At 41.8% G+C, this 14,482-nt stretch overlaps 1 protein-coding gene across 18 annotated transcripts in view; it reads right to left on the reverse strand.

Annotated features, from left to right (window-relative positions):
• Positions 1–14,482, reverse strand: part of PPIP5K1 (diphosphoinositol pentakisphosphate kinase 1) — a 61,568-nt gene that overhangs the window by 6,355 nt on the left and 40,731 nt on the right. For all 18 annotated transcript variants that reach the window (XM_034938637.3, XM_034938632.3, XM_034938636.3 and 15 more), the window contains one exon: positions 2,469–2,582. In XM_034938637.3, coding sequence (XP_034794528.1) covers positions 2,469–2,582 — 114 coding nt within the window. The remainder of the gene's footprint in view (positions 1–2,468; positions 2,583–14,482) is intronic.

A 14,482-nucleotide genomic window follows, 5' to 3' on the forward strand; every position in this document is an offset into this window, starting at 1 on the left:
AAACCTGAGCCTACAAAGGCCCAATCCATCATTGAGTTGAAGGTATGCTAGTTATCTCTCTTCTGTAAACAATCAAAGGAGGGGCTGGACACGGTGGCTCATACTTGTAATCCCAGCACTTTGGGAGGCCGAGGTGGGCAGATCACAAGGTCAGAAGTTCCAGACCAGCCTGACCAACATAGTGAAACTCCTCCTCTACTAAAAATACAAAAAAAAAATCAGCCAGGCATGGTGGCGCATGCCTGTAATCCCAGCTACAGCTACTCAGGAGGCTGAGGCAGAAGAATCACTTGAACCCAGGAGGCGGAGGTTGCAGTGAGCCGAGATTGCACCATTGCACTCCAGCCTGGATGACAGAGCAAGACTCCACCTCAGAAAAAAAAAAAAAAAGAATCAAAGGAGGCATGCTTCAAGCAGAAAAAGAAGCCAGACGCGGTGGCTCATGCCTGTAATCCCAACACTTTGGGAGGCTGAGGTGGGTGGATCACTTGAGATCAGGAGTTCGAAACCAGCCTGGCCAACATGGCAAAACCCCGTCTCTACTAAAAATACAAAAATTAGCCAGGTATGGTGGCACGTGCCTGTAATCCCAGCTATTTAGGAGGCTGAGACAGAAGAATTGCTTGAACCCAGGAAACAGAGGTTGCAGTGAGCCGAGATCGCATCATTGCACTCCAGCCTGGGTGACGGAGCAAGACTCCGTCTCAAAAAAAAAAAGAGAGAGAGAGAGAGAAGATCATGGTTTTGAACCAACAAGGCTTTAAGAGATGTGGAGCCTATTTCTGATGCAGACATACAGACCCTAAAGAAGACGTTTACCAGTGAGGCTACACACCTGATACTGAGTCAAAAATCTGATACTAGATGGAAAAAAAGAAAAAGATGTAAGCTGAGCTTTACCCAAGTAAAGAAGTAGCCTTAATATCCTGCTAGTGGTCTGATTCAGGCAAATCAAAAAGGTCAAACAGAAACAGAAGAGGGAGAAGGGTAAGATTTCCAGGGGCACAGAAATCATAAACACTCCAGGAAACAGGTAAAAAGGGCAATGGCCCTACAAAGAGTGTAGGATAATCTGAAATTCAGGGGAGGAATTCTTGGTGTCAGAGAGGAAAGTTTCTTCCTCAAACAGGATGCCAGAAAAAGGGCAAAAATTCTACAACTGTTAAGTCCAGTGCTGAATGAAGTAAGAATCTTTACTTCGGTCCTATCCAAATAAAATAATGAAAGGCATATTTGATTTCAGTTATTCCCCGGAGGCAGGATGATACTTCACCAGTGCCTCTGGCCCATATTCCCACCTCCAATTACCACCAGTAGCGCCTCCTCTCTATAGTCACTCTAACAACTCTGTGTGGCTCCACTGTTCACATTGTTACCAAAAATAACTAGTGATAGATTAGAGATAATAAACAAGATGGGAAAAAGCAGCATCTCAACTTAAACTAAAAACTGAAAACAGGCAACAGAGAGAAGGGTTATGTAGAAATAAGTAGCAGATTCTAGTCTCTCCTGCTCCCAGCCTTTTTTGTTTGCTTGTTTTTGAGACGGAGTCTCACTCTGTTGCCCAGGCTGGAGTGCATTGGCGCCATCTCAGCTCACTGCAAGCTCTGCCATTCTCCTGCCTCAGCCTTCCGAGTAGCTGGGACTACAGGCACCCACCACCACGCTCGGCTAATTTTTTGTATTTTTAGTAGAGACGGGGATTTCACCGTGTTAGCCAGGATGGTCTCAATCTCCTGATCTCGTGATCTGCCTGCCTCGGCCTCCCAAAGTGCTGGGATTACAGGCGTGAGCCATCATGCCCGGCCTCCTGCTCCCAGCTTTTCTAAATATCTAGGTTGTCTGCTAGTCATCTTTACTGGAGAAAACTGTAGAGATCAAATAGGGATGAAAGGAGAATGAAGTCTCCATTCTTTCTTCCCCAAAGAGCGCTTTGAGGAAGAACTTCTCTCCAAATTAAAAATTATTCCTCTGAGGCAGGTGGGTCACCTGAGGTTGGGAGTTTGAGACCAGCCTGACCAACATGGAGAAACCCCGTCTCTACTAAAAATACAAAATTTAGCTGGGCGTGGTGGTGCATGCCTGTAATCCCAGCTACTTGGGAGGCTGAGGCAGGAGAATCGCTTGAACCAGGGAGGCAGACGTTGCAGTGAGCCAAGATCATGCCTGGGCAACAAGAGCGAAACTCTGTCTCTCAAAAAAAAAAAAAAAAATTATTCCTAATACTGCAGAAAAGCTTCTCTCCAATGAAATAGAAGGAACATGGAGAACAGAGGTAAAGAGGTAAAGAGAGAGAATAAACAGATTCTCCTTTCATCTTAGAAATGGCAGATGAGACTGCTTCCCAGAATGGATATTCCTGGTCTTTCAAGCCTCACCTTCTTTGACCTCATGCAACAGGCCCCTCATTCACCAATCACTCCAGTCTTCATGACTTTTGTCTAGGCAGTTCCAAAAGGATTACTTACACCAAGGGGGCTTCTCAGAGCGCTGCTGGAGTTGCAGGGGAGGTGAATGAAGAGTACGTGGTGGAGAAAATGGGTTATCTGAGGCCTGGCTGCTGTGCATGGAATCAAAGAGGGCTGGAAAGGAGGTAGGGTGAAGGGAGAGGGAAGAAAAAAAGACATATGAGGAAGAATCCAGGAGCCACACGTTCTCAACATAAGTCAAAGCCAACTTACCCTTCCTTGGCTGAGAAGTAGCATTTCCTGGGGACCCTTCAACCAAACCATTTTCAATTTTTTAAACGTTATATTATGAACATTTTCAAACATATATTTTTAAAAAGTAGTTGAAAGACTGCTGCAGTCAATGCCCATATACCCGTCTCCTAGATTTAACACACTGACATTTTTGCCATACTTGTTTCATCTATTTCTGCATGCTAAAGTGTTTTAAAATAAATGACAGACATTATGAAACATGTCACCTCTAAATACTTCAAAATGCATCTCTAAAATATAAGAAATGGCTGGGTGCAGTGGCTCATGCCTGTAATCCTAACACTTTAGGAGGTAAAGGCAGGTGGATCACTTGAGGCCAGGAGTTCAAGACCAGCCTAGCCAACACAGCAAAACCCCATTTCTACTAAAAATACAAAAATGAGCCGGCATGGTGGCACATGCCTGTAATCCCAGCTATTTGGAAGGCTGAGGCTTGAGAATCGCTTGAACTTGGGAGGCAGAGGTTGCAGTGAGCTGAGATCGCACCACTGCACTCCAGCCTGGTGGCAGAGTGAAACTCTGTCTTAATAATAATAATAAAATATAAGATATTTTTCCAGCTGGGTATGGTGGCTCATGCCTGTAAACCAGCACTTTGGGAGGCCAAGGTGGGTGGATCACTTGAGGCCAGGAGCTCAAGACAAGCCTGGTCAACATGGAGAAACCCCGTCTACTAAAAATGTAAAAATTAAGGCCGGGCACAGTGGCTCACGTCTGTAATCCCAGCACTTTAGGAGGCCGGGGCAGGCAGATCACGAGGTCAGGAGTTCAAGACCAGCCTGACCAACATGGTGAAACCCCGTCTCTACTAAAAATACAAAAATTAGCCGGGTGTAGTGGCACATGCCTGTAATCCCAGCTATTTAGGAGGCTGAGACAGAAGAATTGCTTGAACCCAGGAAACAGAGGTTGCAGTGAGCCGAGATCGCATCATTGCACTCCAGCCTGGGCGACAGAGCAAGACTCTGTCTCAAATAAAAAAAAAAAAAAAAAATTAGCTGGGTGTGGTGGTACATGACTGTAATCCCAGCTATTTGGGAGGCTGAGGCATGAGAATCACTTGAACCCAGGAGGCAGAGGTTGCACAGTGAGCAGAGATTGTGCCACTGCACTCTACCATGGGCGACAGAGAGAGACTCTGTCTCAAAAAAAAAAAAAAAAAAGAGAAGAGAAAAGATATATATAAAGAAATTTTTCCAACATAGCCAAACACCATTAACAAGCTAAACAAAATTAAAAATTATTGCCTAGTATCATTCAATACCCAGTCCATATTCAAATTTTCCCAATTATTCCCCCAAATGTCTTTTATAAAAGCATCCAAACATGAACCATGCACTGCATCTCGTTATGTCTTTGAAGTGTCTTTTAATCTAGAATAGTGCAGCCTCTCCTTTTTTCATAGTAACTTTTTTGAGACAGGGTCTCGCTGTCACCCAGGCTGGAGTGCAGTGGTGTGATCACAGCTCACTGCAGTCTTGACCTCCTGGCTCAAGCGATCATCACACCTCAGCCCCTTGAGTAGCTGGGACTACAGGCACATATCACCACTCCTGGCTAATTTTTTGTATTTTAGTAGAGATGGGCTTTTACCATGTTGCCTAGGCTGATCTTGAACTCCTGGGCTCAAGCAATGTGCCCGCCTCAGCCTTCCAAAGTGTTAGGATTACAGGCGTGAGCCACCATCCGCAGCCCATAGTAACTTTTTGAAAAGAAGGTCAGGCACGGTGGCTCATGCCTGTAATCCCAGCACTTTGGGAAGCCGAGGCGGGTAGATCACCTGAGGTCAGGAATTCAAGACCAGCCTGGCCAATATGGAGAAATCCCATTTCTACAAAAAATACAAAAACTAGCCAGGCGTGGTGGTGGGCGCCTGTAATCTCAGCTACTTGGGAGGCTGAAGCAGGAGAATCACTTGAACCTTGAACCCGGGAGGCAGAGGTTGCAGTAAGCCAAGATCATGCCACTACACTCCAGCCTGGGCAACAAAGCAAGACTCCATCTCAAAAAAGAAAAAAAAAAAAAAAGAGAGAAAAGAGAAAAGAACAGGCCAGTTGTCTTTGCAGAAGGTCATGTCCCACATTCTGGACTTGTCTAATTGTTTCCACATAGAATCATTTAACTTATTTCACTATCCCTTGTATTTCCTATTAACTGGAAATTGATCTAACTTAACTGATTTATGTTAAATAATTTTGTTAAGAATACTTTAAGAGGTGATCCCATGTGCTGTATATTGCATCATACTGGAGGCATATTGTCTCATTGTCCCATTATAAGTAAGGCTAAGTTTACTAACTAGGTTAAGGTGGCACCAACAAGATCTCATTGTGAAGCTTTCCCCTTCTGATTAGGGGTGATCCTTTGAGGAATGTCTAGTTCTCCACCATCAACTGGCATATTTTCTGTAAAGAAGAGCTTTCCTTCTGCAAATGGGACTATTTGATTATACTGAATTACAGTTCTCACTGAAAAGGCAGAATGTTTATTTCCCTTTAATTGGTTTTCAGAGTAGAGAGTTAGTGAAAAATATTTTCCAATAGTGCTGGATGAGTATTAATTTGTCTTATTTACTTAATTTTGGCGGGGGGGACAGAGTCTTGCTCTGTCACCCATGCTAGAGTGCTGTGGTACGATCACAGCTCACTGCAGCCTCAAACTCCCAGGTTCAAGCGATCCTCCAACCTCAGCTTCCTGAGTAGCTCAGACTACAGGCGCATAGCACAATGCCTAGCTCATTTCTGTATTTTTGTAGAGATGGGGTTTCACCATGTTGCCCGGGCTGGTCTCGAACTCCTGAACTCAAGTGATTCCCCTGCCTTGGCCTTCGAAAGTGCTGGGATTACAGGTGCATGAGCTACCTCACCTAGCACCCAGCTCTTGTTTTCATTCATTATGAGCTTGTGGGTTTTTATTATATATATTCAGTGTGTGTGTGTGTATGTGTGTGTGTGTGTGTGTGAGTGTGTGTGTGTTTTAGAGACACGGTCTTACTCTGTCAGTGGCTGGAATGCAGTGATGCTAGCACAGTTCACTGCAGCCTCAAACTCCTGGGCTCAAGCAATCCTCCAACATCAGCCCACTGAGTAACTAGGACTATAGGTGTGTGCCATCATGCCTGGCTAACTTTTTAATTTTCTTAGAGATAAGATCTAGCTATGTTGCCCAGGCTGGTCTAAATTCCTAGGCTCAAGCGATACTCCCACTTCAGCCTCCTGAGTAGCTACATTCAGTGTACTTCAATCAACTACATAATTATTCTTTTTAATGCCCAAATTGTCCCAATTTTGGTCACTGGGAGCCTCTTTGGGCTTGATTGTTTCCTTGCTTTCCTTTACAACATGCTGCAAGATCATCCTGGGCTTTCTTTGCCCTCAGCCATGCATTCCAAACAAAATTGGTTCTTGGTGGGGGTAACAAAATCTTAGCTATTCCAATGGTAAATGGTCACAATACATAAACAGATATATGATATATCTGTGGTGTTAAAATTTCATGTGGTAGGAGGTAATTAGGAAAAAAAATTCTAAAAAAACTCCTGGTTGGGTGGGGGGAGGGGGGAGGGATAGCATTAGGAGATATACCTAATGCTAAATGACAAGTTAATGGGTGCAGCACACCAGCATGGCACATGTATACATATGTAACAAACCTGCACGTTGTACACATGTACCCTAAAACTTAAAGTATAATAATAAACAAACAAACAAACAAACAAAACAAAAAACTCCTGGGATGGAGAGTAATTTCTACAAAGCTTTAAAAAAACCCTGCTCTAGACCAAAAATCAAGTTATTTCCCCATGGAATCCTGGTTACTTTTAGTGGATAATGGTACATAGAGACCAAAATCTAGTTGCTAAAGGAGCTCATGCTACATTTGCCAATGCATAGTACTAGAAAAAGCACTTAAAAACCAGAATTCATATTGATATTGCCAATTCATATTTATCATTACAGTATTTTAAAAGTCTTTTGAATTTATACTTCTATCTAATTTATCTTACTTTGAAAATCCTGGTTCCTAATAACAGGAACATAATTCCTTATTTGCTACTCTATAATGCATATATATATATATAAAATATATATTCACACACTATATACATAGTATCAATATCACTGTGGTATCAATATCACTATTAACAATTAAACTACTGAATAAGGATTACAATTATAGTTCTTTTTGTCCCACCAAAGAACTGATAAAGTATTCTAAAGTTATTGAAAAATTATTTTACCCATGTGGTTATGTTACTATTTTGATATACAGTTAGGGTCATTTCTTTCTTTTTTTGCAATTTTAGGTTTTGTTTCTTTTCTTAACTTTATATTTTGAAAAACATTTACAGGCTCACAAGTCAAAGCTATACAAAAAGGCACACTCAGAGAAACTGCGTTTCCTTCATGCCCTTCAGCCCCATTCCCTATTGTTAAATCTGAGGTAATAAATGTTGTTTCTGGTTTATACTTCTAGCAAGTATTTTTTGTAAATATATATGTATTTTTTCTTTATTTCCCCTCTCTACTTACAATATAGGTAACATACTATTAACACTATTCTACATCTTGTTTTTTTCACTTAATAATATATCCTGGTGATTATTTCATATTAGATCATATAGAGCTTCCTCATTAGTTTTAACAGATGCATAGTATTCAATTGAGTGGACACACCACAGCTTTTTCAACCACTCTTGCACTAAAGAACTTCTGAGTCATTTCCAATATTTTGCCACTTTAAATAATGTCCCAGTGAATAACTGTATATAAATGTTATTTCAGGCTGGGAGCAGTGGCTTACATCCATAATCCCAGCACTTTGGGAGGCTTAAGCAGGAGAGTCATTGAGGCCAGGAGTTCAAGACCTGCCAGGGCAATAAAGTGAGACTCTGTCTCTACAAAAAATTTTAAAAATTATCTGGGCATGGTGGCACATGCCTGTAGTCCCAGCTATTTGGGAGGCTGAGGCAGGAGGATCACTTGAACACAGGATTCCAGCCTTCAGTGATCATGCCACTGTTCTCCAGGCATGATCATACCACAGTACTCCAGCCTAGGTGACAGAGCAAGACCCTGCCTCTAAAAAAACACATAAATAAGCAAATGTTATTTCAACTTTGCATAGAAATGGCTTCAGAATAGATTCTTAAAAGTGGATTATTGGGGCCGGGCGTGGTGGCTCACGCCTGTAATTACAGCACTTTGGGAGGCAGAGGTGGGCAGATCACGAGGTCAGGAGATCGAGACCATCCTGGCTAACACAGTGAAACCCCGTCCCTACTAAAAATACAAATAATTAGCCGGGTGTAGTTGTGGGCGCCTGTAGTCCCAGCTACTCAGGAGGCTGAGGCAGGAGAATGACGTGAACCCAGGAGGCAGAGCTTGCAGTGAGCCGAGATGGCACTACTGCACTCTAGCCTGGGCGCCAGAGCAAGAGTCCGTCTCATAAAAAAAAAAAAAAAAAAAGTGGATTATTGGATCAGAGGTTAACTATAATTGTGAGATACTACAAAATGTACCTCCATAGAGATTGTACCATTTTGTACCCCCACCAACAATGTACAGGATTTCTAGTTTCACCAGACTTGCCAAGAGAGTATATTGTCAAACTTTTGGATTTTTTCCAATCTAACAGGTGAGAAATAATATCTCAGTGTAGTTTTAATTTGCATACCTCTTATGGAAGGTTAAGCATAATTTCATATGTACAATGGCTATCTGCATTTCTTTCTCTGTACACTTCTTTTTTTTTTTTTTTTTTTTTTTAGTGATGGGGTTGTTCAGGTAGTAGTAGCTGATTGTGTAGTAGCACAATCACAGCTCACTCCATCCTCGAACTCCTGGGCTCCAGTGATCCTTCTGCCTTGGCCTCCCAAAGTGCTGCTATTACAGGCATGAGTCACTGCACCTGGCCTAATTTATCAATCTTTTTTTTGCTTCACAAGTTTGACTTTGAGTCAGAATTAGGCTTTCCTTACTTTCAGATGATAAAGGAATTTACCACTAACACCCTGCTTACTTTTAGTACCTGCATGGTTTAATTTTTTTTATTGAGGTGAAATCCACATAACATAAAAGTTAGCCATCTTAAATTGTATAATTCTGTGGCATTTAGTACACCCACAGTGCTGTGCAACCACCACCTCTATCTAGTTCCAAAACATTTTCGTCACCCCAGAAGAAACCCCATATCCATTAAGAAGTCAATCCCGGCTGCTCTGCCTATGGAGCAGCCATTCTTTTATTCCTTTACTTTCTTAATAAACTTGCTTTCACTTTATGGGAAAAAAAAAAAAAAAAGAAGTCAATCCCCATTCCATCCTACTCCCAAACCCTGGAAACCACCAATCTGCTTTCCGTCTCTATGGATTTACTTATTCTGGATATTTCATATAAATAAAATCATACAATATGTGACTTTTTGTGTTTGGTTTCTTGCATTTGGCATAATGTTTTTAAGGTTCATCCACATTTTAATATGTATCGGTACTTCATTCCTTTTTATAGCTCAGTAATATTCCATTGTATGTACATACTATATTTTATCTATTCATTGACATTTCAGTTGTTTTTACCTTTTGACTTTTTGAGAAAGGGTCTTGCTCTTTCATCAAGGCTGAAGTGCAGTGGTGTGATCGTAGCTCACTGTAACCTTGAATTCCTGGGTTCAAGTGATCCTCCTGCCTCAGCCTCCAGAGTAGCTAAGACTACAGGTGCACACCACCATGACTGGCTAATTTTTTTATTTCCTATTTTGTAGAGATATGTTGTCCAGGCTGGTCTTGAACGCCTGGTCTTAAGCAATCCTCCTGCCTTGGCCTAACAAAGAGCTGGGATTACAGGTGTGAGCCATCATCCTCAGCTTTGATTATTGTGAATAGTGTTGCCATGAACATCTGTGTGTATTTGTTTGAGTACTTGTTTTCTTTTCTTTTTTTTTTTTTTTTTGAGTCTCACTCTGACACCCAGGCTGGAGTGCAGTGGCATGAACTTGGCTTATTACAGTCTCAACCTCTGGGGCTCAGGTGATTCTTCCACCTCAGTCTCCTGAGTAGCTGGGACTACAGGTGTGCACCACCATGCCCAGGTAATTTTCTGTATTTTTTTGTGGAGACAATGTTTCACCATGTTGCCCAGGCTGGTCTTGAACTCCTGGGCTCAAGTGATCCGCCCACCTTGGCCTCCCAAAGAGCTGGGATTACAGGCATGAGCCACTGTGCCCAGCCTATGTTTAATTTTTTGAGGAACAAACTGTTTTCCACAGTAGCTGTACTATTTTATACTTCCATTAGCACTGTATGAGAGTTCCAGTTTGTCCACATCCTAACTAACACTTTCTTTTCTTTATTCTTTAATGGCTATCCGGTGGGTATGAAGTGGTATCTCACTGTGGTTTAGATTTGTATGTCCCTAAACTAATGAGAGTTAGCATCTTTTCATGTGCTTCTTAGCTATTTACATGTCTTCTTTGGAGAATGTCAATTCAAGTCCTTTGCTCCTTTTTAAACTGTGTTGTCTTTTTGTTGTTGTTATCATCTGTATGCATTAGATATAACATTTGTGAATATTTTCTCCCTTTCTGTAGTTGTTATTTTACTTTTTGATAATATCCTTTGATGCACAAATATTTTTAGTTTTGATGAAGTCTAATTATTTTTTCTTTTGTTGCTTATGCTTTTGTTCTACAAATCCATTGCCAAATTTAAGGTCATTAAGATTTACTCTATGACTTCTTCTAAGAGAGTTATAATTTTAACTCTTATACTTAGGTCATTGATCCATTTTGAGTTAATATTTTCATATGATATGAGGTAGGGGTGAATGAGTTCTTTTGCAATGTGAATACCTAGTGGTTTCAGCACCACTTATTGAAGAGACTATTCTTTCTCCATTGAGTAGTTTTGACATCCTTGTTGAAAATCAACTGGCCATAGATGTTTAATTCTGGACTCTTGATTCTATTCTAGTGGTCTATATGTTTATACTTACAGCAATACCGCACTGTTTTGATTACTATAGCTTTGCAATACATTTGGAAATTAGGAAGTTTGAGTCCTCCAGTTTTGTTTTGCTTTTTCAAGATTCTTTTGGCTGTTCAGGCCCTCTTACAGTTCCCTATGAATTAGAGGGGTCAGCTTTTCCATTTCTGAAGAAAAGACATTAAAATTCTGAAAGGGATTGCATTAAATCCATAGATCGCTTTGGGGAATACTGCCATCTTAACAGTATCATGTCTTCAACATGAACATGAAATGCCTTTCCATTTATATAGGTCCTCTTTAATTTTTTCTTTATTGAGACAGGGTCTCACTTTGTCACCCAGGCTAGAGTGCTGGTAGCTGGGCTACAGGCATGCATCACCACACCCAGCTAATTTTTTTTTTCAAGATGGAGTCTTGCTCTGTCACCCAGGCTGGAGTGCACTGGCGCGATCTTGGCTCACTGCAACCTCCGCCTCCCGGGTTCAAGCAATTCTCCTGCCTCAGCCTCCCGAGTAGCTGGGACTACAGGCACCCGCCACTGTGCCTGGCTATTTTTTTTATTATTATTTTTTTTTAGTAGAGACAGGGTTTCATCATGTTGGACAGGCTGGTCTTGAACTCCTGACCTTATGATCTTCCTGCTTCAGCCTCCCAAAGTGTTGGGATTACAGGCATGAGCCACCACACCCAGCCTTTTTTTTTTCTTTTAATTTTTTGTAGAGACAGGGTTTCTCCATGCTGATCAGGCTGGTCTTGAACTCGTGAGCTTAAGCAATCTGCCTGCCTCGGCCTCCCAAAGTGTTGGGATTACAGGTGTGAGCCACTGCACCCTGAGTTGTTTTTTTTTTTTTTTTTAAGCAAGACAGGGTTTCACTCTGTTGCCCAGGCTGGAGTACAGTGGTGCAATCATGGCTCACTGCAGTCTTGACCTTCCAGGTTCAGGTGATCCTCCTGCCTCAGCCTCCCAAGTAGCTAGGAATAAGAGGCGCATGCGACCACACCCAGTTAAGTTTTCTTAAAAATTATTTGTAGACCCCGGGTGCAGTGGCTCACGCCTGTAATCCCAACACTTTGGGATGCCAAGGCGGTGGATCACCTGAGGTCAGGAGTTCGAGAGCAGCCTGGCCAACATGGTGAAACCCTGTCTCTACTAAAATTAGAAAAAAATTAGCTGGGCATGATGGCAAGCACCTGTAATCCCAGCTACTCGGGAGGCTGAGACAGGAGAATCGCTTGATCCTGGAAGGCGGAGGTTCCAGTGAGTGGAGATTGCGCCACTGCACCCAAGCCTGGGTGACAGAGTGAGACTCCATCTCAAAAAAAAAAAAAAAAAAAAAAAAAAAAAAATATATATATATATATATATATATATATATATATATATATATATATATATATAAAATTTGTAGAGACAGGGCCCTATGTTGCCTAGGCTGGTCTTGAACTTCTTGGCTCAAGCAATCCTTCTGCCTCAGCCTCCCAAAGTGCTGGAATCACAGGCATGAACCACTGTACCTGGCCTTCCTTAATTTCTTTCAGCAATGTTTTGTAGTTTTTGGTGTACAAATCTTTCAACTTCTTGGTTAAATTTGTTCCCAGGCATTTTATTCTTTTGAATGCTATGGAAAATAGAATTGTTTTTATTATTTCCTTTTTCAGTTGTTCATTGCTGGTGTATATAAACACAATTGGGCCAGACACCGTGGCTCATGCCTGTAATCCCAGCACTTTGGGAGGCCGAGGTGGCAGGATCACTTGAAGCCAGTTCAAGAACAGTCTAGGCAATAGGGCAATACCACATCTCTACAAAAAATTAGCCAGCCGTGGTGGCACATGCCTGTGGTCCTACTTACTTGGGAGGTTCAGGTGGGAGGATCACTTGAGCCTGGGAGGCAGAGGTTTCAGTGAGCTGAGATCATGCCAGTGCACTCCAGCCTGGGCAACAGAGCAACAACCTGTCTTAAAAAAAAATCTTTATACAAATTTTTAAAAATTTATTTTATAAGCCTGGGCTCATGCCTATAACCCCAGCACTTTGGGAGGCTGAGGTAGGAGGATCACTTGATTCCAGGAATTCGAGACCAGCCTGGGCAACATGGCAAAACCCCATCTCTACAAAAAATACAAAAATTAGCTGGATGTGGTGGTATATGCCTATAGCCCCAGCTATTTGGGAGGCTGAGGTGGAAGGATTGCTCCAGCACAGGAGGTCAAGGCTGCAGTGAGCCATGATGGCACAACTACACTCAAGCCTGGGTGACAGAATAAGACCCTATCTCAGCAAAAAATTACTTTATAGAGACGAGGTCTTGCTATGTTGACCACACTGGTCTTGAACTCCTGGCCTCAAGTGATCCTCCTGCCTTAGCCTCTCAAAGTGCCAGGATTACAGGTACAAGCCACTGAGCCCGGCCCACAAGATTTTTGTGAGTTGATCTTTCTTTTTTCTTTCTTTTTTTTTTTGAGACAGGGTGTTGCTCTATCACCCAGGCTAAAGTACAGTGATGCGATCACCAGTCACTGCCACCTCGACCTCCTATGCTCAAGCCATCCTCCTCCCTCAGCCTCCCAATTAGCTGGGACTACAGGTGCGTACCAACATGCCTGGCTAATTTATTTATTTATTTATTTATTTATTTATTTATTTATTTATTTATTTATTTATTTTGTAGAGAGAGTATCTCCCTATGTTGTCCAGGCTTGTCTCAAACTCCAGGGCTCAAGTGATCCTGCCACCTCAGCTTCCCAAAATGCTGGGAACACAGGCGTGAGCCACTGCGCCCAGTCTGAGTTCATCCTGTAACCTGCAACTCTGCTAAATTTGTTCGTTAGCTTTAATAGCCGCTTTTTTATTGTTGTTTTCCTTTGAGACTTCTTTGTGATTTTATATTTGGGACCATGTCCTCTGTGAACAGAAATACTTTTATTTTTTCTTTCCCAATTTGGATATTTTTTTTTCCTTGCCTAAAACTCCTGGTACGAATGTTGAATAGCAGTGGTTGAAGCCGGCATTCTTGTCTTGTTCCAAATCTTAGAGGGAAAGCCTTTAGTGTTACACTACTGAGTATGATGTGTGCTTTGGCTTTCATAAATGCCCTTTATCATGTTCATTAAGTTCCCTTCTATTCCTAGTTTGCTGAGTGTTTTTATCATGAAAGGGTGTTGGATTTTGTCAAATGTTTTTCTGTGTCAACTTAGATGACTGTGTTTTTTTCTCTCTTTCTAATAATGTAGTGTATTACAATGACCAGTTTTCTTGTATTGAATCACTCTTGCATTCCTGAGATAAATCTCATCAGCCCTGGTGTATAATTCTTTTATTGTGCTGTCAGATTTGGTTTGCTAGCATTTTGTTCGGGACTTTTGCCTCTATAATTAAGGGATATTGGTTTCTTCTCCTATGGTGTCATCTGAAATGTGTTATCTGACCTCAAGAAAATGTTTCCTTCTCTTCAATTTTTTTGGAAGAGCGTGAGTAGACTGAGTTACTTCTTTAAATATGTGGTAGAGTTCACCAGTGAAGCCATCTGGTTTTAGACTTTTTGTTTTTTGGAGGTTTTTGTTACTAATCTTTTTTGGCTGGATGCAGTGGCTTACACCAGTAATCCCAGCACTTTGGGAGGCCAAGGCGGGTGAATCACTTGAGGCCAGGAGTTCAAGACTAGCCTGGCCAACATGGCGAAACCCCGTCTCTACTAAAAATACAAAACTTAGCTGGGTGTGGTGGGCAGTGCCTGTAATCCCAGCTACTTGGGAGGCTGACGCAGGAGAATCG

Source organism: Pan paniscus, chromosome 16 (genome assembly GCF_029289425.2).
Source record: "Pan paniscus chromosome 16, NHGRI_mPanPan1-v2.0_pri, whole genome shotgun sequence".
Classification (NCBI taxonomy): Eukaryota; Metazoa; Chordata; class Mammalia; order Primates; family Hominidae; genus Pan; species Pan paniscus.